Source organism: Zootoca vivipara, chromosome 11, assembly GCF_965207765.1.
Source record: "Zootoca vivipara chromosome 11, rZooViv2.hap1.1, whole genome shotgun sequence".
Lineage (NCBI taxonomy): Eukaryota > Metazoa > Chordata > Lepidosauria > Squamata > Lacertidae > Zootoca > Zootoca vivipara.
In genome coordinates this window covers 35,582,745-35,610,572 of record NC_142594.1, presented here as the reverse complement: position 1 = coordinate 35,610,572, position 27,828 = coordinate 35,582,745, and the positions used below count along the sequence as shown (strand labels likewise).

General features: G+C 43.5%; 2 protein-coding genes across 17 annotated transcripts in view; one reads left to right on the top strand and one right to left on the bottom strand.

Moving 5' to 3' along the window:
• Positions 1–8,262: 8,262 nt before the first annotated feature.
• Positions 8,263–19,186, bottom strand: ARL5B (ARF like GTPase 5B). Its single transcript, XM_035129868.3, has 6 exons — positions 18,610–19,186; positions 16,063–16,123; positions 14,294–14,441; positions 12,922–13,005; positions 11,983–12,134; positions 8,263–11,495 (listed from the first exon to the last, which is right to left on the bottom strand). Exons 1-6 carry the CDS (start codon positions 18,653–18,655, stop codon positions 11,447–11,449), a joined length of 540 nt encoding a protein of 179 aa, XP_034985759.1. The 5' UTR covers positions 18,656–19,186; the 3' UTR covers positions 8,263–11,446.
• Positions 19,187–19,624: 438 nt separating this feature from the next.
• Positions 19,625–27,828, top strand: part of NSUN6 (NOP2/Sun RNA methyltransferase 6) — a 29,538-nt gene continuing 21,334 nt past the window's right edge. For 2 of the 16 annotated variants that reach the window (XM_088654111.1, XM_060280795.2), the window contains exons 1-4: positions 19,625–20,142; positions 23,129–23,275; positions 25,282–25,391; positions 26,925–27,080. In XM_088654111.1, the coding sequence (XP_088510237.1) occupies positions 25,317–25,391; positions 26,925–27,080 (231 nt within the window). In that variant the 5' untranslated portion in view covers positions 19,625–20,142; positions 23,129–23,275; positions 25,282–25,316. The other 14 variants (XM_088654110.1, XM_035129862.3, XM_088654112.1 and 11 more) reach the window with 11 other exon arrangements.

Below are 27,828 nucleotides of genomic sequence, written 5' to 3'. Positions count from 1 at the left end.
ATTTGCATATTTGTACACATTACTTAGCTTGAGAATTAGGGGAAAATTGATTTTTGAAGGATGGCTACATCTGTTTGTATACTGCTTTAGAAAGTGCCTTTAATTAGTTTTGCCTTTAAATGTAAACTGAATTGAGCTGGTGATATGTGGTAACTCACAGGACAGAAGGAAACTTTCCATTCCTACAAATAAGTCCAATTAAACCCCTGAGCCCAGAGAACTGGGTTCACCTGCAGACCAAAGTGAACAAATGCTCACAGCTTAGTTATACATGTCTCCCCCCCCCCAGAAGTGAGCTCAAAGGGATTTACTCCCTAGTAAGTGTGCATAAGGTTGCAGCTTAGCTTATCAGTAGAAATGGATGTGGAGGGGGAAAGAAACTTGCTCAGTACAGAATGAAAGCTCCCTTTTGTCATCTTTGCACCTCCCTTTCAAGGCAATAGAAAATCCCTCTTTTGGATAAAGCACTGAATGCCACCTACTGAATTTGCTGAGTATTCTGCAGTTGTAAACACTATTGACAAATACTGAATTGCTTAATGATAAATTAGCAGTGTTTGGCACCTGCAGAATGGTAATGTATAGCACTAATGCAATGTCTAGACAGCTAAAGGAAAATGTGTTCTACAAATTGCAACAGAAATTATGGAGATAATTAACCTATGTTTAGTTCCACCACACATCAAGACTGATGCTGTTCTAGGCATTCTTTTCTTAGCATTTGGTAAGAAATGCCAGCCTTTTGCCTCTCTATTCAAGTGATGTGTTTCATACATTTCTCTAGCATTCAAACCACACAGGTGTGTGAAGTCACTGGTTTTGTGACAAGTAATACATAAGACATCTTATACCTACTCTGGGAAGCCTTTGGATCACTGCCACCCTGGTCAAGTCTCCAGTACCCCTAAGCCAAAAGTATGTGTAGTTGAAATAAGACACATATTCTCCCATCCCAGGAAGAGGACATGAATGGTTGACTAGGATACTGAACAAGAGTGCTCCATGTTACAACAGTTTGTTGAAGACCTTACTTGTTCTCATGAACTGTCTATTTGAAGCATCTGCACTGAGGTGTATGTTTGTGTCTGTGATTGCTGTGCTCCACCACAGATCCTGTACCTGGCCCGTCCCCACCTCAACTTGCCCCAGTTATTGCTCAGCTTGCCTCTCGTACTATGGCAGCATTGTCTGCCACTGTCTCAGACTGCACCCTCACTGTTTTGGGCCAGCAGAAGTTGGGCTTCCTGGATAGCCCCATCTGTCTGTCTGTTTATGCATCCAACGCTGTTAGCTGCACAGGGCAAGGAGCAGAAATTGCTCCACATCTGGCAGATCCTAGGCAGTTCAAACAGGATCAAAAACCTTTGTTAACAGTGTGTGTGCATGGTGCCATCTTCAGCTATTCTGTACTTCGGGGGTTTCCAGGGTGTGGTCTGTGGACCATCGGTGATCCGCAGCATGTCTGCAGATTTGTGGTTAAGGGTGGGAGATGGCAAGTCCATCACATCAAATATTCATATTAATATGTTGTTCTATTTCAATCACGTCTTTTATTTCTTATATTGTATTTGATTGTGTTGTGTTTTATTCTATTCCATAGAATTATTATAATACAATAAAACACAACATAAGAAATAAAAATTAAAAATAAAATAAAGGAAGCAATTAAAAATCGTAAGAGTATCTAGCGTACTAGGGACGTGGGTGGCACTGTGGGTTAAACCACAGAGCCTAGGGCTTGCCGATCAGAAGGTCGGTGGTTCGAATCCCTGTGACGGGGTGAGCTCCCGTTGCTCAGTCCCATTTCCTGCCCACCTAGCAGTTCGAAAGCACGTCAAAGTGCAAGTAGATAAATAAGTACCGCTACAGCAGGAAGGTAAACGGTGTTTCCGTGTGCTGCTCTGGTTCGCCAGAAGTGGCTTTGTCATGCTGGCCACATAACCTGGAAGCTCCCTCGGCCAATAATGCGAGATGAGCGCGCAACCCCAGAGTCGGTCACGACTGGACCTAATGGTCAGGGGTCCCTTTACCTTTAATCTAGTGTACTGCTTTACTATTGCTACAACATGGCAAAAATATATATTTAAAAATCATTAAGTGATCTACTAAGACCCAGAGCAATTTTCAAGTGGTACATAGGAGTGTGGAGAGTAGGAACCTAAAACACATTTGCCAAATTGTGTTTGGGTGAAACAGAACATGAGCACACATCTGGCAATCAACTGCAACAAGTAGGCAGGTCCTGCTTGTATGTTATATATGCACATTTTGAAAAGTGAGCTATAAATTATGTTACACCCAGAGCATTAATTAGTGGGTACTCCTATCCAGTCTTCCCCTCCCTTTAAATTACAGTCTTGCCCACTGACATTTTCTTAATTTAAGGTGAATGACTCCCACCCTGTACCTCTGACTGCCTTTAAATTGGTGCTGTATAATTCCAACATTTCATAGCTAAGTCCTTTAGTGCCACCTCGAGGTCACAGCAGGCAATAAGGCAATTTAAGCCCAAGATGCAGCATTCAAACTCCATAGAAGCTGCTGAACTGGATGGAATCCTCAGCATACCTCTGGGCTATAAAACAAGGAGTGGTGATCCTGAAACATATTAATATCACAGGATTAGGGACCTGTAAGAAACCTGAAGATCATCTCACTCATGTTCCTGCCGCAAAGGAAGAACCTGCTAGTTCGCTCAGAGTGACATTTAACATTAAACCGATAAGAGAACAGGAACAGGCACCTGGTTTTTGCGATGTTAAGACTATCTGTCTAACTCTGACAGTTAGCAGCTCTTTAGGGCCTTGGACAAAGGTCTCTCCCATCACCTGCTACCTGATCCTTATAGCTGGAGATGCTGGGGATTGAACTTTAGGGCTCCTGTATTCAAAAGCATAAAGGGACGCAGGTGGTGTTGTGGTCTAAACCACTGAGCCTAGGGCTTGCCAATTGGAAGGTCAGAAGTTTGAATCCCCACGATGAGGTGAGCTCCCGTTGCTTGGTCCCAGCTCCTGCCAACCTAGCAGTTCGAAAGCACGTCACAGTGCAAGTAGATAAATAGGTACCGCTCCGGCGGGAAGGTAAACAGCATTTCTGTGTGCTGCTCTGGTTTCGCCAGAAGCAGCTTAGTCATGCTAGCCACATGACACAGAAAAACTGTCTGCGGACAAATGTCAGCTCCCTTGGACAGTAAAGCGAGATGAACGCCGTAACCCAGAGTCGTTCGTGACTGGACTTAACTGTCAGGGGTCCCTTTACCTTTACCTTTTTATTCAAAGGCATGGGTGTTTGAGCTATAGGGCCTCTCTGCATACATCATGCTTCCTGTTTCTCCATGTTGATTCACTGTCCAAAATACACCTTTCACATCTCTCTGCCTGCTCTTAAGTCCAGCCATGAGTGTTCCTGACTGCTGTAGAGAAGGGCTCTTACATTAGAAGCCAGAAACAATGGAGGTGACATAAGCATCCTTCCAAGTGGTCTGTTGTTTGCCCTGGTAGGCCATTGCTGATCATTGGGGAGGCTGATTCTCTTGCTCCATCCCTAGTTGTGCAGTGCATGGCACTGGCAGACCTTTCCAAGTAGACTGATTTGTGGGGATTGACCTTTTGCATCTAACCTGGTGGAGATGGAAAAGGGGGGAAATAGGAACTTTGTGTATGTGTGTAGGCAGAAGGAGCTAAGGAAGCAGTGGCAGGAGCTTGGCAGGAGGAGAAGGTGGCGGCAGCGGCAGGAGGAGGAGTTGTAGCAACAGCCAGAGGAACAGCACCTGTGGCACAGCATGCAAATTAGTAGCGCCCACTCTCAGTCTCTCTAGCTAGGCTTGGGAGTGTAGGCACCAAATCACTTTCATCTTCTTTTTCTTCTTCTGCTTCTTCTATCACTCGTGGCTGAGTAAGATTGTCTTTCATGAAGACAGTCTTAACAGTGAGTCCGTAAGTGACTGTGGAGGCCAATTCTGGATCCACTTGTCCTTCCATAGTAGGGACATAGGTTTCCGGGCGGGAGTTGATAATGGTGAGGGTTTGCCGTGTGCCTTTCTCTTAGCACATTTCTCCCTTTCGTCCTGAGTTTGAGCATCTTTGAAGTCCATGACACCTTTGGTAAAGGCTGTTCTCCAATTGGAGCGCTCAGAGGCCAGTGTTTCCCAGTTGTCAGTGTTTATACTACTTTTTTAAGATTTGCCTTGAGAGAGTCTTTAAACCTCTTTTGCTGACCACCAGCATTACGCTTTTCGAATCACTAACCTGACATGGCTGGTGAGACATTCCTTCATCTCCTCCCTTGAAAAGTCCCAGCCAAGCACCATCTTGAGTGCTGGCACGGACAGCTCCTGACCCCAAGCAGTGATGCTAAGTTCCACGCAGTGCCTGGGGCCAGCATTGCCTCGCCATTGCTAGCCCTGTGAGCTGGTCACTGCGGCTGCATGGCCAAGCTGAGAATGGCTTAAAAAATGTGGCATGGGAAACGATACCTGCACATGACACAGCAACACGTGCTTTGGGGCGCCTCCTTTACATTTTGGCCGAGTTCCACTGGGTGGGTGGAAAAACTGTCTAGTCACTCAGCTTGTGTTGCGGCACGCCTCTCTCCTCTCTTGTTGCAGCACTGTCACTGGTATTTAAGGCTGTGTGCCGTCATTGACTAGAGTTGTGCTCACAACCCAGCAGATTTTTTCCCTTTAAAAAAACCCAAAACCTAGAGTAGCATTCATGAAAGTTGCACAAGACCCAAACTACTAGGCTGCACCTTTTCTGACTTAATTGTTCTATATTCTTGCTTCGTAACAGCAGCAAGAAACTTTTCTCTCAAGATGGCAATTGACACTAAATCATGTAAAACTACTCTTTACTGATGTGGTTTATTGCTTTTTGCTTCTGGATCTGATGCGATGTTTCTCTATCAAGCTTTGTCTTTGTAGGCATAACTAAAGCATGCACATGGAAACACCCAACTTGCTTCCCATCTCTGGAAGACGCTGCCCAATCTTGCCCAAATTTCCTATGAACTGAAGTTTCTTCTTTATCTCCACCATTTCATTAATCATTTCTGAAAGATACTAACCTGTCATATATTAGTAATCCACCTTGTAACCTTTTTGGACTATGACCTCATTCGTATTTGTTAATATTCTTATACCAGTTTGTTAGTTTGTTATAAGCAGCGTCATGCACCAGTAAAGTTTTAAGGCAACTGTCCTTTTCCTTTCTTCTCAAACATACCAAGGCCAGAAACAGCCTGTGGCTGTTTGATAATTACAAAATGGGTGAATTCTACAGTGTGGGACTGGGGTGAGGGAACTTTTTTTTTTTCAACCTGAGACACACACTCCCACACAGACCCATTTGCTAGAGGCATAAACATGGATGGATCAATGATGGTCACTCCATCTTCACCTGCATCCCAGCCACACAGGAAATAAGCAATTTATTTACTCCTTCCTTTCTCCATCCTGGCAAGCATCATTGTAGTTCAAGGAAACATTCTAGCCAGGCAAAAGCTCTTGAAGGGGCAAGAGGAAATGGTCTGGCAGTGATGGAAATTTTTTGCCCAAGATGGCTTGAACTGGTGACTCCGAGATCATGAATCTCATGCTCTTTCAATTAAGCTATCCCAGCAGTCCGAAAACATATGGAAAACCAGAGATTCCATAACCCTCTATTAAAAATAAGCCACTAAGCACCATGTAACTTATTACCATGTTTAAAATGATTTGGCTCACGATAAAAAGGGGCTTTCCTCAATTCCTTGCCATGGTAGTCCTCAAGATGGGGAAAAAACATACAGCTTAGATAATTCTAAGTCAGGCATCCCCAAACTGCGGCCCTCCAGATGTTTTGGCCTACAACTCCCATGATCCCTAGCTAACAGGACCAGTGGTCAGGGAAGATGGGAATTGTAGTCCAAAACATCTGGAGGGCCGAAGTTTGGGGATGCCTGTTCTAAGTCATGCGTTTAAGCTATTGAAGCAGCACCACAGTACTTAAGGTTGGAAGATGAAACACATGCACACCACAAGTACACATACAGCAGGATATTCATGGTGTGAGCAAAGGCTTGCCAACTCACTTCCATTACCCTCATGGGGAAAGGTTGCTTGAATATGTAAAATTGTCTCTGAGACAGCACATCGTCCTATGGAACGCAGCACAGGCAGTCATTCCGCTACCAGTGTAAAGACTAAGGCTGTGAATGCACAAACATTTACCCTACCTGAGGGACGTCACTGAACTCAGTAGGACTTCCTTCTAAAAAGACGTACCTGAGATTGCAGTCGGTTAACTAGCACTTGCAGTAACTGGCAAATTCATGCTGCCTTGCTGGAATGGAAAAGTTTATACTATTTTTTGGGTGTCAGATAAAGCTACTCTAAACCTTAAACTTTACAAAACTGAAGCAGCAACAAAACCAAGTGAGTGCTAGAAGGTCCTTCGTCCACCCTGCGGGGAAAGGATCAGTTTAAGGTCCCACATCTGTTCAGTTATCTGGACTACTCAGAGATGTGTACATTTTTGGATATAGCACCTCTCCAGCTTTACCTCTTAGCTCTTGAAAACACCTTCTGACATACGCAGTGTAAAATAAAACCATAACACACTTTCAAAAGAAAAGACGAAAAAGATCCTTTTTCAAACACATTCTTAGATCAAGTTCTGATGTACTCCAGAATTTTACCAAGTGATCAACGAAAAAGTGCTATGCAGAAGAGCATCAGTTTGCATGCAGAAGGTTTCAGGGAATGTCCCTCATCTGAATCCCTGGAGAGCCATTACCTGCCAGTGTAGACAATAATGAGTTAGGTGGGCCAATGGTCTAAGTCACATTGTCCAGCTTACAAGCTAAGCATCATTTCTACAAAAGCTTGTATTCTAAAGAGAAGCTTTGGTAATTAAGCACTGTCGGCTAATTCTTTATCACACAAGGGCATTCTTGCTGGACTTCAGCCCTAGTCAGACATTATAAATCCCTCATGGGATGATGAAGAGTAAGGATTAGTATGCTATTTCTACCCACCACTGCAGTTGCCCTTCACAAGTTGGAGGCATAATCATTGGGGGGGGGAGGGGGAATCACAGGCACCCTACTGGAATAGAGTAGGTTTCTATGGAATCCACTCCCACAGGAGGTAGGGACGATCACCAAACTTGGATAGTCTTTAAAAGATCAGACATATTCACATATTGCACTCATGTCCTGCTTGCAGGCTTCACATACCCAGTGTGCAAACAGGATGCTAGACTAGATGGGCCTTTGGCCTGATCCAGCAAGGTGTTTATGTTCTTAGAAGTTATCCCTCCAATTCATGGAGGGTGTAACGGATTAGCCCCAGGATGGAAGATTTATTACACCCTGGATTAGAAAGAGTTAATCCACCTCCAGCTTAACTGACAGTACATCTTTAGGAGGCAGGACAGTGCCCGGTTTAAAATTTTGGCAGTTGGAAGAGGAAGAGTGTGGTGAAGAAGAGGGAAGAAGGTTGTGGGGCCAGGATAGTGGTGGTTTAGGTTAGGCTTAGGATAACTTGAAGCTAAAGTCTGACAGAGTTAATGTATAACTGTAACTAAGCTTGTAAACTTATGCATCGTTAAGAAAAGAAAAACCTATGTTCTCAAGAAAATAAAATTCATCTTCTTTTTGTGCCAAAGAGTATCGTCTTGGTTATTCCAGCAGCGTATTAAAACTCACAGAGGTGGAGACTCAGAAAAGGGCAAAACTTATTTAAGGAAAAGGGGATAGTTTGTGTCCTAGAGTCACACAGGAAGGGCAGTATGGTGAAAACGTAGAGTGCCATAAGTTTGCCAGGGTGATATGGCAGACTGATACAGTGGGGATTTGAGTTGAGGGAGTCCCTGTTCTGTAGGCAAGAGGTTGTTCATTCAAATAGCCCTGAGTGTTTGTGAGATCAGGCCACGAAAACTGGAATTAGACTCTCTTTACTGAGAAGCCCAGAATTGAGCACTCATCTCCACTCTCCCTCATCATGTTTTTTTTCCTTAATGCTGGTTCTGTGTTCTTTTTTCAATTGAAATGGTGCAACTAATTTTTCACCGTTGAAATATTCAAATTGCAACACACCAAAGTTAAAAATAGATGTAACGGTTCCAGTCCAAAGAGCCAGTTTACATGCATGCAAAATTACTGTATATATGCCCCCTGGCAGAGCTCTTTTACTGGCAAATCAGTCCCCACTTCTCTTCTTGCCCTTTTCAGAGTAAATATTGCACTAGCAGTATTTGTAAGCGTAAAAAACATAAGTCTTGCTTTACACAGCCAAGCACTTTAATTCACCCCAACAAAATAATTACATTGCAATACCATGCTGATCATTTGTTATAAAAGTGTACAAGATTGATAAACCACACTTCCATGTGAGTGATCAAATGACAAAACATTATTTTGGACAAAAAGGGCCATGTTTTTCAAACCCTGTGGCATCATAAGTACAGCTTAAACACTGAATGCTTCCTTGCCTAATGGTAAATTCACAGTTCCTGTGCAGCTCTTAAGCAAAGCCAAGATGAAGAAGGCAGGACAAACTGGAAAAATCATGGTATTCTCAACAGACAGGTAGTACCAGTAAAGAAAAATCTCTTCCAATTTAGCACAAACATCCCTGAAGAATTTTATTTTTTTATGACCAGGGACTAAGATCAGAAATAGACTTCATTTGAAATGTATTAGTTAAGATGCTAAGAAAAAAGTTCTAAATATATTTCAGTAGATATGAAAACATACACAGGGAGGAACCATAGCTGAACAGAATACATGCTTTGCATGCAGAAGGTCCTAAATTCAACCCAAGGCATTGCCAGCTTAAACAAGGAATAGGTTGCAGGTGATGAGAAAGACCCCTGCCCAAGTCAACAATACTGGGCTATAGGAACAAGGAGCATCACACATATAAGGCAGCTTAATCTAATCCCAACCAAGGTCTTCGGTTTGATGCTTAGCTTATACCTCTAACTCTTGCCGCGTGTGGCTTTCAGCAAATATAATATTGCACATCTGATTTTACAGGAACATGTGCCTATATTCGACAGTGCAAGTCAAAGGAGTTGACACCATTAAGAGAAAAAGGCCCAGATCTCACTGCATGTGTTTGTTTGTTTTTGACAAGCCCAGTGATGAAAGCTACTGTACCATTGTTTGGCATGCTACAGCTGAACAGAAAGAAGGCAAACTGACACGAGTTCACCCCTTACACATTCCAACAACAGAGGCAAACAACAATTGCTTTCAAACTGAATTGCTGAGGGAGACCACAATTCCAAAGTGTGAGGTGTTATTTTCTTACAGAACACCATTTGCCCCCCCGGGGGGGGGCGGCCTGGAGAGAAAAAAACTGTGCGCACGAAAGTATGTCACCTTCACTGGGAGAAAAATGAACCCAATGGAAATCCAGTTCATCCCCAGTTGCAATGCAGTATTTCTACCCCACTCCACACACAAGTTAAGCCACAAAGGGCAGCTGTTCTGCAGCCTCTGAAGTTGTCTGGCATTTCAGGGAAGTACTGAATACAAGAGCTTTCATGTAATGCTAAGTGTCAGATCACCAGCATTGGCTTAAGACAGAAATCAACCGAGAGGGGAATCAACTGACATTATAGAAGGCAGACAAAATGGTTTTTAAAAACACCACAGAAGACTGTTACTGAAAAATGTACAGTGATTTCTTGGTGTGGGGACGACGACGAAGCAAACCACTTTAATGCATTAGTTAATGCTTTTTGTCGAAAAGCCTGTTCAATTTGTGCCAACAGAGTAGTTATTTTCAAGCGTACTTTTTGCTCTAATTCTCTCCAATGGAGATGTAGCTAGGCCTCACACACATTTTTCAAGGTGTGTGCATACTTTACATACGCAATTCAAATAAACGGTTTCTGTGCCACAATCATTCAGAATCCGATTGTAGAACTTCACTGACGAGAAGCGGAATATCCAGAGAAATGTGGCTTTTCCAAAGGATTGCACTTGCTTGGAAGGAGCAGGTCCACAGCCTGGGGGTGCTCCTGGACTGAGACCCGTTACTGGAGGCCTCAGTGGCGAGGGGTGCCTTTTCCCACCTCCAGCTGGCTCGCCATCTACAGTCCCTTTTTCACAGAAATGACTTGGCCACTGCACTCCATGTTCTAGAGACTTACAGATTGGATCTTTGCAATGCCCTCTATGTGCGGCTGCCCTTGAAAACAACTGGTCCAAAATGCAGCAGCCAGATTACTGGCTGAGGTTCCATTTAGATTTCACACAAGACCTTAAAAACACCACGTTGGTTTGCCAGTTTGTTTCCGGGTCCAATTCAGGGTGCTCATGTTAAGTGTTTAAAGCCCTAAAGATCTCAGGCCCAGATATCTGAAAGACCACCTCCTTCTCTACAGATCCTCTTGTATGTTAAGATTGGCAGAGGCGTACTTCAACCACCCTAAGACAGGGGTGCAGTGGCCTACGGGAGCACATCCACTGTGGCAGACCCCAAGTTGTGGAATTCCCTCCTTCCTTCACTATACATTTTTGGGGCAGAAGACATAACTCCTCATCTGCCTTTGACACCCTGAGATGTATACTTCGTAGGACCCATCCTATTTTTGTGATTGTGAGCCGTTTTACTGCTTTATTTTAAATGGTTGCAATGCTCCTTGGCACCTAAGGATGAAGGTTAGGTAATACAGAAAATAACAAATACAATGCTGAATGTTTGGCTTTCACGCACTATTACGAAACAATGTTGTTAGAGAAGACATGCTTCCACTTATTTGAACACTTTCCCCTATTCAAACCTGCATTGCTAAAACACAATGCAATCAATTTGTCCCCCTTGCCAACATGCAGCATATTCACTGATTTACTAAAAACAAAAACAAACAAAAAAGTCAGGTAAACCGAATATATAAAACACTTAGCAGTCAATTTAAGGTTTTTCTTTTAAAAAAGGTGTATGTTCACCAAGTCATAAAATGCAATACATAAACAAAAAGGCAACAACAGCAAATAAATAACTTTCAATGTTAGAGAATTCCTGTAGTGTGCATCAATATTTGAACTCCCGATCACCTGGAAACACGTTGACTTTAGTACCCATAACCTTAGGATTCTTAAAGCTAATTGTTGCAGCATAGAAACAGGAAAGGAAGGAGACCGACCTATGTTAGAGGCTATTACCGTAAGCAGCAAGAATAAGGAGCATTTTCAATGGCAAATTGTTACAAGGCAGTCATTTAGCTTATATAGGAGAGCTTTCATATAGTCCCACTTGTTCATCCATCCAAGATTAGTGCATTTTAAAAATGTTAAAAAATACTTTTGAGTTTAAGTTCAGCTGCACTTGATTCAAGTGTTGCTTGTGGAGGTTTCAGAAGTTTTAAGTTAAATTTGTTGCTGCCTCAGCAGCCAAGTGTACCGCAAATGAGTTTGTCCATAGGAAAGTGTCACTTTGACTCCAGAAAAGAAGTTATCTTACTCCTATTCGGGAAGTCATCCATTCCAGGCCTTGGCACAATCTGAAAAAGGGGAAGAAAACCCAAGTCTTAATAATAAACATACAGGGTACAAAATCACTATGCTAAGTGTCACCAATTTTTGCTTTTCTCTGCTTATGTTACCAAAGTATTAAAACCATCTTACAAAACATTTTTTTAAAAAAAATAAAATATTTTGAATCAAATAAACGTGAGCGTGCTGCTGGGGGAAAAAAAACCACACTTCTATTACTACGACAAATTGTGTGTTCAAATGCACGTTGGTAATTGGAGGCCTTTCTGAAAGCTACCTGGGAATACTGTGAGGGATATGAAGTTTTTGGAGATCAGTAGAAGGAGCACATGAGCCTGAGGTTTTGCTTGGGCTCATTCTATCTTTCAGACTTTTGGAGCGCAGCACATTGGGTATTCCTGTGCTAACCCATGGCTTCCTGTCGAGCGTGAATACTTTCCGACGAGTTACCAGTTTCTGTTACACAAGCATTTATTTGCCACTATGATAACTTACCCTTCTCCCGTTAGCGCACAACAGGATTGAATGTGCCACGGGTGATCCTTTATGGAACTAAGGGTGAGGTACTTGGAAATTTCAGCTGCCGACATACAGCCTTTCATATCTTGCTTATTTGCAAAGATGAGAACTGCAGCCTTCCGCAAATCCTGTAAATGACATGTATTTAGAAAATTTATGTTTCCATGGCCTTAACAGCTACATAATCCTTGATATTTTTTTTAAAAAAGCAAAAATAGATATTTTCCACTATATTTAAGGTTGCATTAGTTGCAATTCTGCCAATTGCCTAAGCATAGGTTGTAGATTTGTTCCTGCTACGCTTTCCCTTCCAAAGCATCAACTCTCATCACTAGTCTCAACACTAGAATATGGTTAAAGCCAACCAAATCAGAATTCATTATGATGTATATGGAGACAAGTACTAGACTTTTTTTTAAAAAAAAAATCCAATTAGGATGCAATCCTGTACCCAATGTCCTGGGTAGAAGTCTCACTGAACTCAAAAGCCTAGTAAAAATGTGTAGGATTGTGGAGATTAGCTAATGCTCTTCATTTCTGTGGCTATTTTTAAAAAGAATAGCTTGGATCCAAATATGCTGTTTCAAAAGCAAAAGGCACTAGATTTACATAAGGGAAGTGCCCCCCCCCGGGCCGCCTGCTCCTGAGGGGCAATAAATATTTCACACTGTAAGGCAGGCATCCCCAGACTTCGGCCCTCCAGATCATCCCCGACCACTGGTCCTGTTAGCTAGGGATCATGGGAGTTGTAGGCCAAAACATCTGGAGGGCCACAGTTTGGGGGTGCCTGCTGTATGAGATGTAGCAAACCTTGGGGCTCTGCCAATTTCCACTTGTGTAATATTTTGGGCAATGCTTCGTGTCCCAACCATTGTATGTATTCTTAGAATGCACACAGGATATAGAATATCGTACCTCATGTGCCAACATTCGGTATAGTTCTTCTTTTATGATAGATAGTCTCTCTCGGTCAATGCTGTCCACTACAAGGATAATAAACTGTGGAGAGAGAGAGAAAAAGGTGGACAAAAAGCTAAAAGTAGCCACCATGTTTCCAAGTAAGGTAGGACTGAATGAAAGGATACATTTGTGTTACAACAAAATGTCTATATAGGCACACATGTGTTCAACTTGCGCATGATCATTGGGAAATAAACGTTGTGATTCAAACCTGGAAATGGTGAGAGAGAGCTGGAGAGTTCTCGTGGTTTGTGAGAAGACCCTCCCTAGAGCCCGAAGAGGGATTTTTCTTTTAGATTATGAAGGAGCAGGGCTCAAACACTGGCTTGAAAATGGCATGCAGGGGCTCCTGCTGTTGCTGCGCTACCACGCTCATCACCTGAGAGGCAGGGAAGACGCTTTGCAGCAGGTCTCACTTGCACGACTTTTCCAGCCTCTCTGAGGTCCCAGAGCTTGTGGATACTTTTTTTGGGGGGGTGCTCTTCTGCTTCCATAGTGGATATGGATATCAAAAAAAGGTTCCTGTCTTAAAAAGCTTACTGGCTCCGGCACTGAACCCAAAATGGCATGCAGGAGCCCTCTCTGCTGCTGCTGCTGCTGCTGCTGCTGCTGCTGCACCACCCCGCTCAACAGCTGATGGGCAGGAAGCCGTTCCCTGCAGTGGGCTCAGCTGTGTGGCTTCTCTGCCCTTCCTGGTGAGACTGAGGACGAAGGGGGGGGGAGGGAGTATCTGCTGCCCCTTAGATCACTCTCGCTTGGCTCCTACCCTTCCAAACAAAAGGGGGGGAGCCACTAAAAACCCCCAACAACTTTCAAACTCCCTACTTACACATATTTTGCTTATGCGGGCGGGCTCCCCTGTGTAAGTGGGGAGTCCCCTGTACACAGCATTCTTTTAACTTCCTACTGCTGTCTGAGGCAGTGCAGGGCAGGGAAAGTGAGCTCAATAAAACAAGATGGCAATAGCAACAAAAGCAGTGTCTGGATCCTTGTTGCTTCCACACAGGCACACTAGAAAGAGTCAGGAATGCTTCCCAGTTCAACCCCATCATTCATATTTACCAGAGATCAACACCAAGAGCTCATTCTTATGGTGGGCCAAGGAAAGGGGAGCATTTCCCATGGCCTGAAAAGCCTCTCAGAGGCTTAATACAAAAAAAAACTTTTCTACTGCTTTCTCCTCAGCTACTTCCCTTCCTCTCTCTCGGATCTTGCTTTAAGCCTCGTGGGCCAAGGTGGATGGAACCCTCAGAAAATTGTCACGCACATTTGCCAGCACAGTCCTGGGTCTTTTGAGTTGCCTAAATCAAGAACAGCATCAACATACCTCTGTGTTTGAATAATAGGTATTCCAGGACGATCTTAAAGACTCTTGTCCTCCAATATCCCACATGAGGAAATGGGTGTTTTTAACTACTATTTCTTCAACATTGCTTCCTATAGTGGGAGAAGTGTGGACCACCTCGTTCATCAGGCTAAAGGGGGTGAAAAAGTGGAATGTTTATCAAGGTCATCCATACAGAAATACGCCATCATAAAACAATTCCTGTTTTTTGATTAAAAGAAGACTGTACAGAAAATAGCTCAATCAGAATTTATCTGAAAATGCTCATTCTTTATTTTTATTTAAATTTAAGCTCTTGAGAAAAAGCTTTTAGGGTTTTCATGAAATTCTTCCATATGATCACATGTGTGTGCTTGTAACTGTTCAAAAAGATTCTGATGATCTGGAAGGCAGGCAGTGAGCTCACAGCTGCCTCTCAAGATGAATAGGTATATCTGTGATCAAAGAGAGCTGCCAGCTCACTGTGTTAACAATCCTGCCTTTTATTAATATGGTTGTATATCCATGGGCGCAAACATGTAGAGCAAGCTAACTGTCCCTTTAGTAAGATGGTAAGCAATTATATATTGCATTCTATAATGTACCCTTAGAGTCAGGGTGGATTTGATTTAAATATTTTTTTTTACAGAAAAACTCATTCTTGCTGGTATAATCTTAATATTTACAATCAGATGAAGGTTTCATTTTTGGAATAATAAATTTTCAGAGTCGTTTTTACAGTTATATAAAAATTACTGATTTGGTTATACTATTATAAATATATAGATCAATAATTATTGTGAGGTTTAGTAAGTTAACTGTTTATATTTGGACAACTTTTCTGCTGTACTTTATTGGAAGGAGAACAATAATCATTCCCTTAATAACAATTTAAGCAATTTATTTAACCAAAACAATGACATTACAGTATAGCATATGTATCCATGTTTGTTAACTGATGTGGTTAAACTTAAAAAAAAACTTTGAGTTTTAGCACACATGAAAAACTTAAACAAATCCTTATTTCCTGATGAATAGCCTTTGGACTATAATGTAACTTAAATAGAAAGATTTTTCCTCCAAAAGCAATTTTTAAAAAAATCCCCTTTAAAAAAATGATTTAATTTTTTTTAAAAAAAATCTGAATTTTGCTTTCTTTTTAAAAAATCATTGATTTTTATCCACCCTGCTTAGAGTTACATAATGCAAAGCATTCTATATGTAACATGATTAGCAAAGCTATATAATAACTAACAAGATTCCACCAAACTGGTTTTTCCCTCCTTTTTAGAGCTTATCTATATCCTCCTGCAATATCAGCCAGCTACCTGTTTGCCACTTTTATAGCCACAGCTTCTGACAGTTATAATAGCTACTGCACTATAGTGAAGTAACATTGTATTGCCCACATTATACCATAACCCAAGTAGGTGATATGTCAGCCACAAGATTTTATCCTTCCACAAATGGTAATAGCTGGGCTGACTGATGGCTGATGAACTCTCTGCATTTATGAATGACTTATAATTAGAGAGTCTGACATACTGGAAGATCATAGGAAAGCTTCCATTTATCCGCTCAAGTCTGAAAAAAAATTCAAGCTTCAAAGACAACAGGATTCCTAGACCTTTGAAGCTGGATAATTTCAAATATTTTGACAGACAGGCCGTCCCAAGTTCTCTTTGTGCTTAAAAACCCTGCTCCAAGTGTTGGTTGAATTATGAACAGTATCATATCTGAAGGAATGAATGTTATCTTGTTAAAATACTTACAACTGGTATAGAATGGTGGTCTTTCCAGCATTGTCAAGGCCCACAATTATCACTTTGTGTTCTACAATACATAATAGTGAACAGTTGTAAGATGCTGTAAAGTTGAGGTTATCAAATACCATAGATGATCTGAAAGTGTAATACAATGATGCTTCTAGATTTTTCTTGGTGTAGTAGTTCATATGACCACCTGGATAGCTATCAATAAGCATTTCCCATATCAACTAGGTAAGACAACCTCTACCCATATTTTCAAGAACTCAATCCCCGCAAGCCTTTTCTGGCTCCCCATAGATTAATTTTGCTGTGTTTTGCGACTAGATGTGAGCCCCCACCCCATCCTTGTTACTCCAAACACGTTGAACATTTTCCTCCCCACAAAGACTGGAAAATGTATCTAGGATAGAAAACAACAGTGGTCTTTTGACAGCCAATGATGCCTCTATGGCTGTTTTCCAAAGTCAACAGGTGTCATTGAAAAGCAAGTATGAATTACTTAGAAGCCCATGAGCTCATTACCAACCAAGCCAAAGCTGGCAAATAAAGAGTGAAGAGTAGCTCCCTGGAAGTCTACCTTTCCAAGCCTCAGCAGCCCATGATAAAGATAAGATTGTGAGCTATCAAGCTCAGTGGTCTTCCCTCTTTCCCCAGTGCAACTCTTGCAAAGATGCATCTTTGCTAAGACAACCTACCACTGTCACTCTCCACACCATTTCCGCTATTCTTACCAGTCTTTCAATGAAGCCATTACAGAATGAACTACTGCCAAGCAGGTATTGTTTTTGGCAGTAGTTTAAGAGTGGTGCGCACATTAGGTCTGCATATGGAAGCTGTTGAGTGTTTCTACGTGGTGTCAAATCCAAGCAGCAGGTCTTAAGTGAGAAAGAACCTCATGAAGTTCATCCCACACTGGTGGCCAACCACAGGGCAAGAGGTTTTGCACAAACCCGTGGGATGAGCAAGTCTTGCATGATAGCTGTTGCATCAAGCTCTTGTTACATGAAACCACTGTTAGTTTCTTTAGCTCAGAGGTTCAATATCAGCACCATGTAATTAAAACAATATATGTTTGTGTGAATTCTTTATTCAGTACCTTCAAGGTAGTGGAGTTATTGATTATGCCTCATAAAATGTTAACAGATACTCCATTAAGAAAGGAATGCACTAAGGCAGCTTTGCATGCCACCCCCACACCTTAGGAACGACATCAGAATGGCTTCTTCATGTATATATCTGGCATGCTATTTTAGCTTAAAGAATGCAAGGCAGATGCTGCATTGCTGGAGTTTTTAAAATTAAAACAGATTGCTGTTGTATAAAAACAGCAGTAACCACCATGCCTTGGAGAACACAGATGCATTTATTATGCAGGCAAAGCATATACGTCTTGCAAATCTGAACAGAGAGAAGGAAAAAGGGTCAGCTGGCAATATGACTGTTCTCTGCAAATGCATTCAAACAGGGTGTTTTCTCAAGCAACACAAAAGAAAAATGAAAGAAGTTGGTTCCTAAATTGTTACAGACGTTGCAACATTTTAACACAAATTTATTACTTCCTGCACAGCATTTTACCAACAGCCAAGGCTGAGGAACTCAACGGAATTTCTCTACATTTTGGGGGGGAAACCCAAACTCCAACTTTAACTTTTCTCCGCATTCCTGTTCACAGGTTCTGTATACTACCAGTTGAAATCTGCTGGCACTTAGCATCTTACAATCCACAGGCTAATTGACTTCCTGGCCTCCCCATTATTCACCCCTGTTGTTCATCATACCTATTCATCATACCTCACCTTCCCGCTGACTCAAAACCAGCCCTTGTTGCCCTGTTTATATTAAAACACCTTTGGTCAAACAGACAGATAGGATACTCCTACTCACAGCAAGTAGCCTCCTCTACCCTAATTTCCCAACTTTACTATGTTAACTTTTCACAGTTCTTTCCTTTCTCAAGGCCACTACTTACCCCATTTTACTGTATTCACCCTATTGTTACTTCGCCCTGTCAAAATAAATAAATAAAAACGGTCCCCTCTCCCAACGCCACTCTTGCCTTTTTCGTACACCTTCGTAACATGGGAGATCCCCGCAAAAAAGACCCCGAGTGGCCAGTCATACACTTCCTCCTCGGCCTCAGCTACCTCCAAGGGCTCTTGTGAGCATACGGTAGGTGGGTAGGGGAAGAGAACCATGAAGGATGCCCCCTCCTTCCTTGGGAGAAAGGGCCAAATAAATACCCCCCCCCCATCCCACCCAATGCAAAGCAATACAGACACAACTGAGACATCCCCCAGGTCTCCTTACGATCACGACCCTCTCCCCTCCTCTGCGGTATTGCTGCCCTACCTCAACCGAGTCGTCGTCGTCCGTCCGCCCCCCCCCCGCGTCCCCGTTAAAGGGAAGCCCAGGAAACCCTCCCGCCCGCCCCGAGACGAAACCCTCCCGGCAAAAATGCCACACGGAGCAGCAAAAGCAGCAGCCCCGGGAGCGGCGGCGCAGCAGGTGCAGGTGCCCCTACAGCCCCAGCCGCCGCCCCGCTCTACTCACCCTGGTTACAGAAAAGGCTCCACAGCTTGGCAAATATCAAGCCCATCCCGACTTGGCCAGCAGAAACCGCCGACCTCCTCTTCCGCCGCCGCTGCTTCTGCTGCTGACGAGCGTCTTCCCTCCTTTCCGTCGGTTCTTTCTTCTCGTGGCCAACGCGGCGGATAAAGTGGGAGGGGCCTAAGCCCCGCCCCGCCTCCTCCTCCTCCTGTTCTCAACCACGGCAGCGGCGGGAGAGCCTTCTTTCCGCAAGCGCGCTAACGTCACCGCGTACGCAGGACGTACATTCCACGACTGCCGCTGACGAAAGGCCGAAACTGGGATAAGGGTGGCGGTTTCCCGCGCATGCGCACACCCTCCCAGAGTGTGACGGGGTGGTGTTTTTTTTTTAGTCGTGGTCATTGATTTCAATTGCTCTTCGGTAAAAAACGGTGAAAGCTGATACGCCCGCCCGGACCGTTTACATTATGTGCGAAGCAGCGCCATATGAGGGGCGCCAGAGCCGAGCCTTTTCTGTTGGCAGAAAAGGCGCCGGAAGTGACTAGTATCGTTGCGGTCTTGTGCCCGCTTCCCTTTGGACGAGGAAGGGGCAGGGCGGGACCGCTAGAGTGACGTCATCCTCCGCTCCGGACGTGAGTGGCTGAGGGAGGCGTTCTTTTCCCACGCCCGTGGTGAATAGTTTGCCTCTTTCAGAAGGTTCCTGACAGGGACAGGTGGTTTTTTCCACCCGGAGTTAGATTTTAATATACAAATATCCCGCAGCCGTGGCTTAAAGTCGATTTTCGCTTCTGACTTCCGATGCAGATTATTAGAGGAGTAACACCATAGAAATGCGAAGATACTCAGTAGTGGCGGTCAAAGGCTATTTTCTTTTTCTTTTGTAAAAACAAGTTCGGATTGTAAACTACTCAGTCTCCACGAGGGCTCAGTTGTGCAAGTAAACTCCCCTGCCCACGCCACGCCCAACTCAGCATTTTGGAGTCAGCACATTTGATTCTGTAGAAAAGGTGTAGGCAGCCATGTCGAAAGATTCTTAAGCCACAGTAGGGTAGTACGTACCTCTATTTAATAAGGTTTAATAGAGTCTGCTAGGTTCTAATAATTGGCATCCTGAGGAGGAAGACATTTGAGCTTTTATAGTACAACTTGCTTCTAAGTACACATGTAGGCAATAATCTGCAATTCGGGAATTATGGGATAACCAGCTTCATATAACCAACATGGTTAAGTTTAATTAATACATGAAGGGGTTAATGGCATAGAGTAACCTGTCCTGCCAGGCTTAGCTAGGTCACTCCCTCCCATCTTGGGAGGGGGGTAATCAATGCCCTTGCCTTCCATCTACCAGAGAAACTTAGTGTGTGAAGAGGCTAAGGTAGTTGCTACATCTTAGCTGCATGGCTCTTTACAAGCCATTGTTGTGTTCCTGTACCAATAATTTAGGAACGTTCACCACTGTAACTGAGCCAAGTTTTACTGCCTGTGTTTTCTGACTGATTTATGGGAAATCACATGAACCTGACCTTTGGAGAGTTTGTAAGTAAACCATTCCTAAATGTGTAGTTTTTTCTATGATGAGGGAAAAGGGAAACGTTGGAGGGAACTCACAAGGGCATATTTTAAATGGGTCTGTTTCAACGCTTTACTTTGCTGCATGCTTTTGTGATTTTAAATCTCATCAAAGAGCACTTGCCTCAAACTTGAATCTTAGCATTCAGGAAGTATCCTTTTAACCTATTTTTCCTTGCCAACCACTTCATTTAAGAATGACCCCAGAAAGCTTATACCGGGTAGTAGAAGGGAAATGTGATTATTTCTCTCTTCACCAAGTATTAATAGAATCAGGATGATTACAGAAGCAATAACAAGTGTAATAACTACTGTATGTAGATTATCAATATTGTTGATATAGATAATATAGATTATCAATATTGTTGATAGCACAAGTTTATGCATATTTAGTTGCAAGTAAATCCCACTGTGTTCAGTGGATTTTACTCCCAAGTAAATGTGCATGGGATTGTGGCATAGGGCCATTACCCTGGGATTCATCTTCTCTGGTGATCACTCGTAGCTGCGTTAGATTGTCTTCCATGAACACGGTCTTAACACTCCCTCTGCAAGTGATTGTGGAGGCCAATTCTGGATCCACACATGCTTCCACAGTGAGGACATACCGGTAGGTTTCTTGGTGGGAGTTGATCACAGTGAGGGTTTGCCAAACATGCCTTCCTCTTAACATGTTTCTCCCTTTCATCCTGACTTTGAGCATCTTCAAAGCCCATAACACCTTTGGTAAAGGCTGTTCTCCAATTGGAGTGCTCGCAGACCAGTGATTCCCAGTTGTTGGTGTTTACACTACATTTGTAAATATTTGCCTTGAGAGAGTCTTTAATCCTCTTTTGTTGACCACCAGCATTACACTTTCCATTTTAAAGTTCAGAATAGAGTACAGTAGTTGCTTTGGAAAATGAGAATCAGGCATCCAAACGAAGTCCCACAAAGTTGATGTTGCAGAACCATTGCTTTGACACTGGTGCTCTTTGCTTCTTCCAGTACACTGGCATTAGTTCGACTGTCTTCCGAAGTGATATGTAACATTTTTCGGAGACACTGTTGATGGAATCTTTTGAGGAGGTGGAGATGGCGTTTATAAGCGGTTCATGTTTCACAAGCATATAGTAAGGTTGGTAGTACAATAGCTTTGTAAACAAGCATTTTGGTTTCCCTGTGAATGTCCCGGTCCTCAAACACTCTGCAGAAAGCTGGACTTGCAGAGCTCAGGTGGGGCTGGATTTCGGCATCAGTCGGCCCTTGTGGAAAGATAACTGCCCAGGTAGGAGAAGTGATCGACCCTTTCCAACATTACACAATTGAGCTGGATTTGTGGCGCTGCAGAGGGCTTTTTTGGGCTTGTTGGTGCAGTACTTTGGTTGTTTTGGATGTTGAGTGATAGGCCAAACCTTTCGTAAGCTTCTGAGAAGATATTTAGGATGGCTCGGAGGTCATCTTCTGAGTGTGCACACACGTCATCAGCATACTGAATCTCTTATGTCGGAAGTTATGGTAGCTTTACTCTTTGCTTTCAGCCTACTGTACTTAGATTAAAGAGCTTTCCATCTGTTAGATATGATTTCTACTGCAGTGGAGAGTTTCCTTTTAACAAAGTGTAGGATTATGGTGATGAAAATAATAGAGTTGGGGTGATAACACAACCCTGTTTAACACCTGATCCCAGTGTGAATGATTCACTTTGAGAGCCATTGTTATCTGTGATTGTTGCTGTCATATCATTGGAGGAGCTGAAGGATTTTCACAAATTTCTGATGGACAGCTGATTTTCAGGAGGACAGTCCACAGGGCATTACGATTTACAGTGTCAAAGGCCTTAGTCACGTTTAATAAATGCCATATAAAGGAGTTGGTTTTGCTCTCTGCATTTTTCTTGAAGCTGTTGAGCGGTGAATAACATGTCCTCTATCCCCCTAGAAGGTCGAAAACCATTTTGGGATTCAGGAAGGATAGCCTCAGATATTGTTAGGAGACTGCTAAGATACTTGCAAGAATTTTGCCAGCCACAAAATTCCCAAGAGATCCCAAGTAAATGTGCATGGGATTGTGGCATAGGGCCATTTCCCTGGGATGAAGCCTCACTGAATTCAGTTGAGTTTACTTCTGAGTATACATGCATAGGATAGTGCTGCTATTTGGCAAAATGTTTAGTAGCCATTATGAGCTTCTTGGGTATTTTGGTTTTTTGAATGCTTTGCTATTTGATGTAAAATATTTTGAATCCATGTATATTCATTAGGTCTGGAGATAAGGCAGAAATATGCTGCAACTATGTTGATAACACATGCTCAGCCCAGGTGGAGTGAGTGGAGCTGGAAAACACACTATAAAAAAACCCCCATAAAAATGGCACGGATCCACATTTTCTCTACATATACTGTCATAGCCCACTGGCCAGAGATTATACCAGTGACAGTGCTTTCAACTCCCCACCCCAGGTCACAGTGCTGCCATGCTCCCAGCATCAGCATCACATAACATGCAAGGCAACACCACAGCACACACACCCCTTTCAGGAGGGGCTTGAAACCCTTCATACAATTCACAGTATTTGAAAGAGGCTGGGGAATCTGTAGCCCTCCAGATGTTGCAGGACCATAACTCTTGTAAGCTCTGACCGTTGACTAAAATGGTTGTTGCTGATATAAGTCATAGAATCATAGAGTTGGAAGAGACCACAAGGGCCATCCAGTCCAACCCCCTCTCCTTAAAGACCTCCAAAGGAGGAGACTCCACCACACTCCTTGGTAGCAAATTCCACTGCCGAACAGCACTTACTGTCAGGAAGTTCTTCCTAATGTTTAGGTGGAATCTTCTTTCTTGTAGTTTGAATCCATTGCTCCGTGTTCACTTCTCTGGAGCAGCAGAAAACAACCTTTCTCCCTCCTCTATATGACATCCTTTTATATATTTGAACATGGCTATCACCCCTTAACCTTCTCTTCTCCAGGTTAAACATACCCAGCTCCCTAAGCCGTTCCTCATAAGGCATCGTTTCCAGCCCTTTGACCATTTTGGTTGCCCTCTTCTGGACACGCTCCAGCTTGTCAGTATCCTTCTTGAACTGTGGTGCCCAGAACTGGACACAGTACTCCAGGTGAGGTCTGACCAGAGCAGAATCCAGTGGTACTATTACTTCCCTTGATCTAGATGCTATACTCCTATTGATGCAGCCCAGAATTGCATTGGCTTTTTTAGCTGCTGCATCACACTGTTGACTCGTGTCAAATTTGTGGAGCACAACCGCTCACAAGTCGAGTACAACCTTTCACAAGCCATCAGCAGGCTTCCCACTCCACCTCACAATGCAGCTTCCTGGACAGGTCGCTGGCAGGGGGCACACAGCCCTCCTGTGACAAAGGCTCAAGTACCACCCTGGGAGGAAATGATAAGGGGTGGGGGGCGGCCAAGGGCAGCTACGGCTTCGCTGCGACAGCTCATTCAAAAGGGCTCTGAGCATGTGCAGAGTGCATGCCCCTGGCAGCTAAATAACCACTGGCCTCCCTTCTAGAGATGTGAAGATAGGAGCATTTCAAACCGGACATGAATTCTAATCTTCTGCTATTTTGTGCCTCCAGGGGCGTCTCTGTGTGGTCGGCTTAGTTGGCCAGTCTCTTATTCGATGCGATTCGCACACCCGCAAATTGTGAGCTGGGGTGGGGAGTTGAAATGAAAAGCACCCCTCTTTGGCGGGCACTGAAGGTTTTATTTTTATTTTTTTGCGGGAGGGGGCACTCCCAGCCCAGCAATAGTTAGAAGTCTTTGGCTACTGCCTCCCTCGTTCCCCTCCCCGCCTGGTAACCACATCCTCCCCCGAAAGCTCCATTGGCCTGAACGGAGCTTACTCGCGAGGAACCCGAAAGAACCGCAGTTTCGTGCTCTCGGGGTGGCCCCCTCCCCAGGTAGAGGGAGGGAGGGAGGGAGGGACGCGGGGCTGGGCTAGGACGGGGCGGCATTTCCTATCGCCTCCCCGGATGAGGGCAGGAGGGAGGCCGAAGGCAGGGACTGGGCGCGGCAATGCTCGGGCGCTGGGGTAGGCGAAGGGGCGCGGGAGGACGGAAGCCATGAGGGCCTCCGGGGTGGGAGACCCCGGTGCCCCAGCCCCGGGAGAAGAGGGGAAGCCGCGTCTCCGTGTTTAATCCCCGCCGGGGTCGCTCTCCGCGCCCGGCAGCAGATGGCGCCCCGTCCGAGGCAGCCGCAACGGAGGCCGGCTGTGCTTTTCGGCTCCTGAGGGGAAAGGGGAGCCCTTTGCAAATGGCCTCCCTCGAGGACACACGCACACCCCTTTTAAAACGGGTGGAAAGAGGTGTTAGGCGAAGTAGACACGGGACCGCATTTAACATGTAGTCCAAAGCCCCCCTCCCCCGGTTTCAAATCGGATTATAATGTCGCCACGCCTGTTTTGCAGAGGTGTTCGCAGCACCGACTAGAGGCGAATTTAAGGGCTCAAATTTGCGTGAAGCAAATCGAGCAGCGGTATTTCCCAGCAAAGTGCAGGATGTCTAGGCGTTTTGGGTAATGTCATGTGAACACAGGTGAAAAATCCAGCACTTTAAATACAGCGAGTGCGCTACAGTAAATGGAAGCGTGGACACAGCAGAAGAAGTTCGCTATTAGTACCGTAACTGCCCACGCCTGGAATATTAACATGCCAGTCCAAGAGGGGGAAAGATGGATGCAATGATAAGATTATTGGCAGGCCATTTTTTAAAATGGGCTTGGAATCTTGGCCTTGTTCCTCATGCTTCCTGCATACTAACTGTTGAACAGGACCATTTAGCTTATTTAGTGCCACACATTCTCATAGAATTTTAAATTATTGCTTCCATAATCATCACATTACATAATTTATGATACAACCAGATGAACATATAGCAGACAAAATGCTGCTTATTACTGCTATAAGCCATCATGCACTTTGGGAATGGCAATGTTTGGCTGAATGTTAAAGCTGGTGAAGTGACGAGGTCAACTTATGTCTTGCCTTAAATTTGTTTCATATTCTATGACAGTGTAGGAGAAAAAAAGATTATAAATGAAGCTTTTTAATCTGAATTTGTTTGGTTTTGAATTGTTCATGTGAAAATGATTTTCTTTCTCCAGATGTGTTCCAAAAAGAATAGGAGACAGTAAAGACTATGTCTGTTTTCCCCAAAATCTCATTGAGGGCAAAGGTTGAAGAGTACCTGAGGGCTACGTTTAAAAATGATGAGGTAAATACTGTAAAGCAAGTACAAGGAAGGAGATGTTTGGAAGAGGTACACAAATGTGGTGTGTGATGGCTGCTGTCAGGAATACTTTTAGTTCCAGCTAAGGTAGTTCCAGCTCAGATGATACCTGTCATTTATTTTATTTTTTAAAATTTAATGAGGCACGCTTTCTCTCTTATTTTAGTATGTCCGAGTTAAAAGATTTGGGGTGGATTCCTGACCCCTGCCAGTGGATCCTAGGTCAGCTCAGGTCCTCCCTGGAATTCCCCATTTGAGGACTGTCCACTGGCAGAGATTCTGTTGATGGCACTTACATTTTCCTTCACATTTGGTGGACAGAAGGGAGAGATGTTCCATGCCACTCCGCAGGCAGAGACTGTCAGGGCTGAGTGGAGGTATACTTTTGCCGAATCTACCCTCCCAGTCCAGCACAAAGGGAAGTTTGGTCAATCTTTTTGGCAAAAAATATATTCACAATAAATGCTTTTTTAAAAATCATTCATCCCATCCACAGAAGATCGTGGTGGGTAACAATCTTAACCAAATAGATTTTTTGAACAAAGCAGAAGATAATCATGCTTGCTTATTCCCAGCCATTAAATTCTTCCCCATTTAGGCTGTTGCTCATCAGTTGGTTAAGAATGTGTACCGGTACTTTAATTTATAGCTAATCCTACATGGATTTACTTTTCTCTTAGTACTCATGTTTAGGATTGCTATCTTACCCTAATGCAGCCCGTAAGAGGTATCATGCTTAATTTTTGTTAACCAGTACATGAACAAGTCAAGTGTCCTCCTAGGCTTGCATACCCTTTTCTCTTCCAACATGACGGAGGGGAGGAGTTTTCTTTTGCTTCTGCTTTTGGTTAACCACGGATTGTCATGTCATCCATACATACCAACAAATTGTGATTAATACTAATTCTGGTTGGTTCTAAACAAGCAAACTTCAAACCATGGTTTCTGAAGTTTGCTTAGTTAAATCAACTGTATTTAATGTTAACCACAGTAGGTAAAGGTGAAGGGACCCCTGACTATTAGGTCCAGTCGCGGACGACTCTGGGGTTGCGGCGCTCATCTCGCTTTACTTATTGAGGGAGCCGGCGTACAGCTTCCGGGTCATGTGGCCAGCATGACTAAGCCGCTTCTGGTGAAACCAGAGCAGCACACGGAAATGCCGTTTACCTTCCTGCTGGAGCGGTACCTATTTATCTACTTGCACTTTGACGTTGTTTCGAACTGCTAGGTGGGCAGGAGATGGGACCGAGCAACGGGAGCTTGTTAACCACAGTAACCATAGTTAAAAGTGGAAAATTCTGAACTTCTACCACTTTGGGAGGGTAAGGGGGGCAGTGTATACACCTGGGAAGAGGCTAGACTTATTCATGCCTATCTAAACCATAGTGTGATTCTATCCAAACCTGATATACTGTGGCTTAACTGGCTTGAATTTGAATCAACAATTCTGTACTCCTGGGATTATAGTATAAGCCACTATTTTTGCTGATCTAATGTATTTTATTCTCTTTTTTTAAGATCCTAACTGCTTTGGATGCAGTGGAAGCCGAGCGGAAATATGAATCTCTGTTAAATAATTTATCCCATCCACCAGCTTTCACAACTGTTCGAGTGAACACCCACCTGGCATCTGTGGAAGATGTAAGAGGTCTGCTTTCTGAAGAGATCCACAAGGTCTGTGTTGTGTCTCCTTACTACTTGTCTTGCCATCAGTTAATTCACTAAATGTGGTGCAACTTAGATTCACATTAGTAGATATGTGTAGCAGGACATTATGAAATGCTGTAATATTTTTTCCTGCCAAGTGCCCCCTGTCCTCCTACAAATACGGTAAGTACCATAGTTTGATTGTTTGGAATTTAGAGGCAGATTATGCATGGCAAGAGCAGGGTCACATTAGTATGGAGCCCATGCTAAAGCTTTTCTTGCCATGCCAGCTTTTAATGAGCAGGGAGCTTTTCATGCAGGGAAGCAGCAAATTAAAGGGGGAAATGCAAACATGATTTCCTTCATATTCAGTCTGCAGGTTTTTCTTTTTCTCTGTGTTTGATTTGACTCTGTGCCAGTTTCTAAGTGCTGCCCATGCAAGGCAGCACACTTTTTCTGTAGTCACTAATAATAATAATAATAAAATTGATGGGTTGGTCATACCTGTATAAGGAAGAGTAACTAAAAACAACAGCTCTGTATTTGGCAATCATTTTTGAATTCTGAAGTAAAGTCCACCACTGCTGTAACTATCTTGATTCATTAGCACTATGGCTATATTAGAGAGTCCATAATGTACTGTGACCTTAAACATTTCTGTCTAATGAAAATATTAGTGTATTTTTTTTAAAACTGTTTTAAATTGTTTAATTTGCCCTGAAACATCATGATGAAGGATGGTAAGAAACCTAGTACATAAATAATGACAAATAAA

Bases quoted from the DNA above. Each gene is read 5' to 3' on its own strand.
- ARL5B (XM_035129868.3), bottom strand. From the start codon at position 18,655: ATGGGCTTGATATTTGCCAAGCTGTGGAGCCTTTTCTGTAACCAGG. The intron at 13,006-14,293 runs GTATGTTGATGC...CTCTCTCCACAG, and splicing joins CCTATTATTCAAACACAGAG to TTTATTATCCTTGTAGTGGA. The intron at 11,496-11,982 runs GTAAGTTATCAT...CCCCTTTTTCAG, and splicing joins TGTGCGCTAACGGGAGAAGG to ATTGTGCCAAGGCCTGGAAT.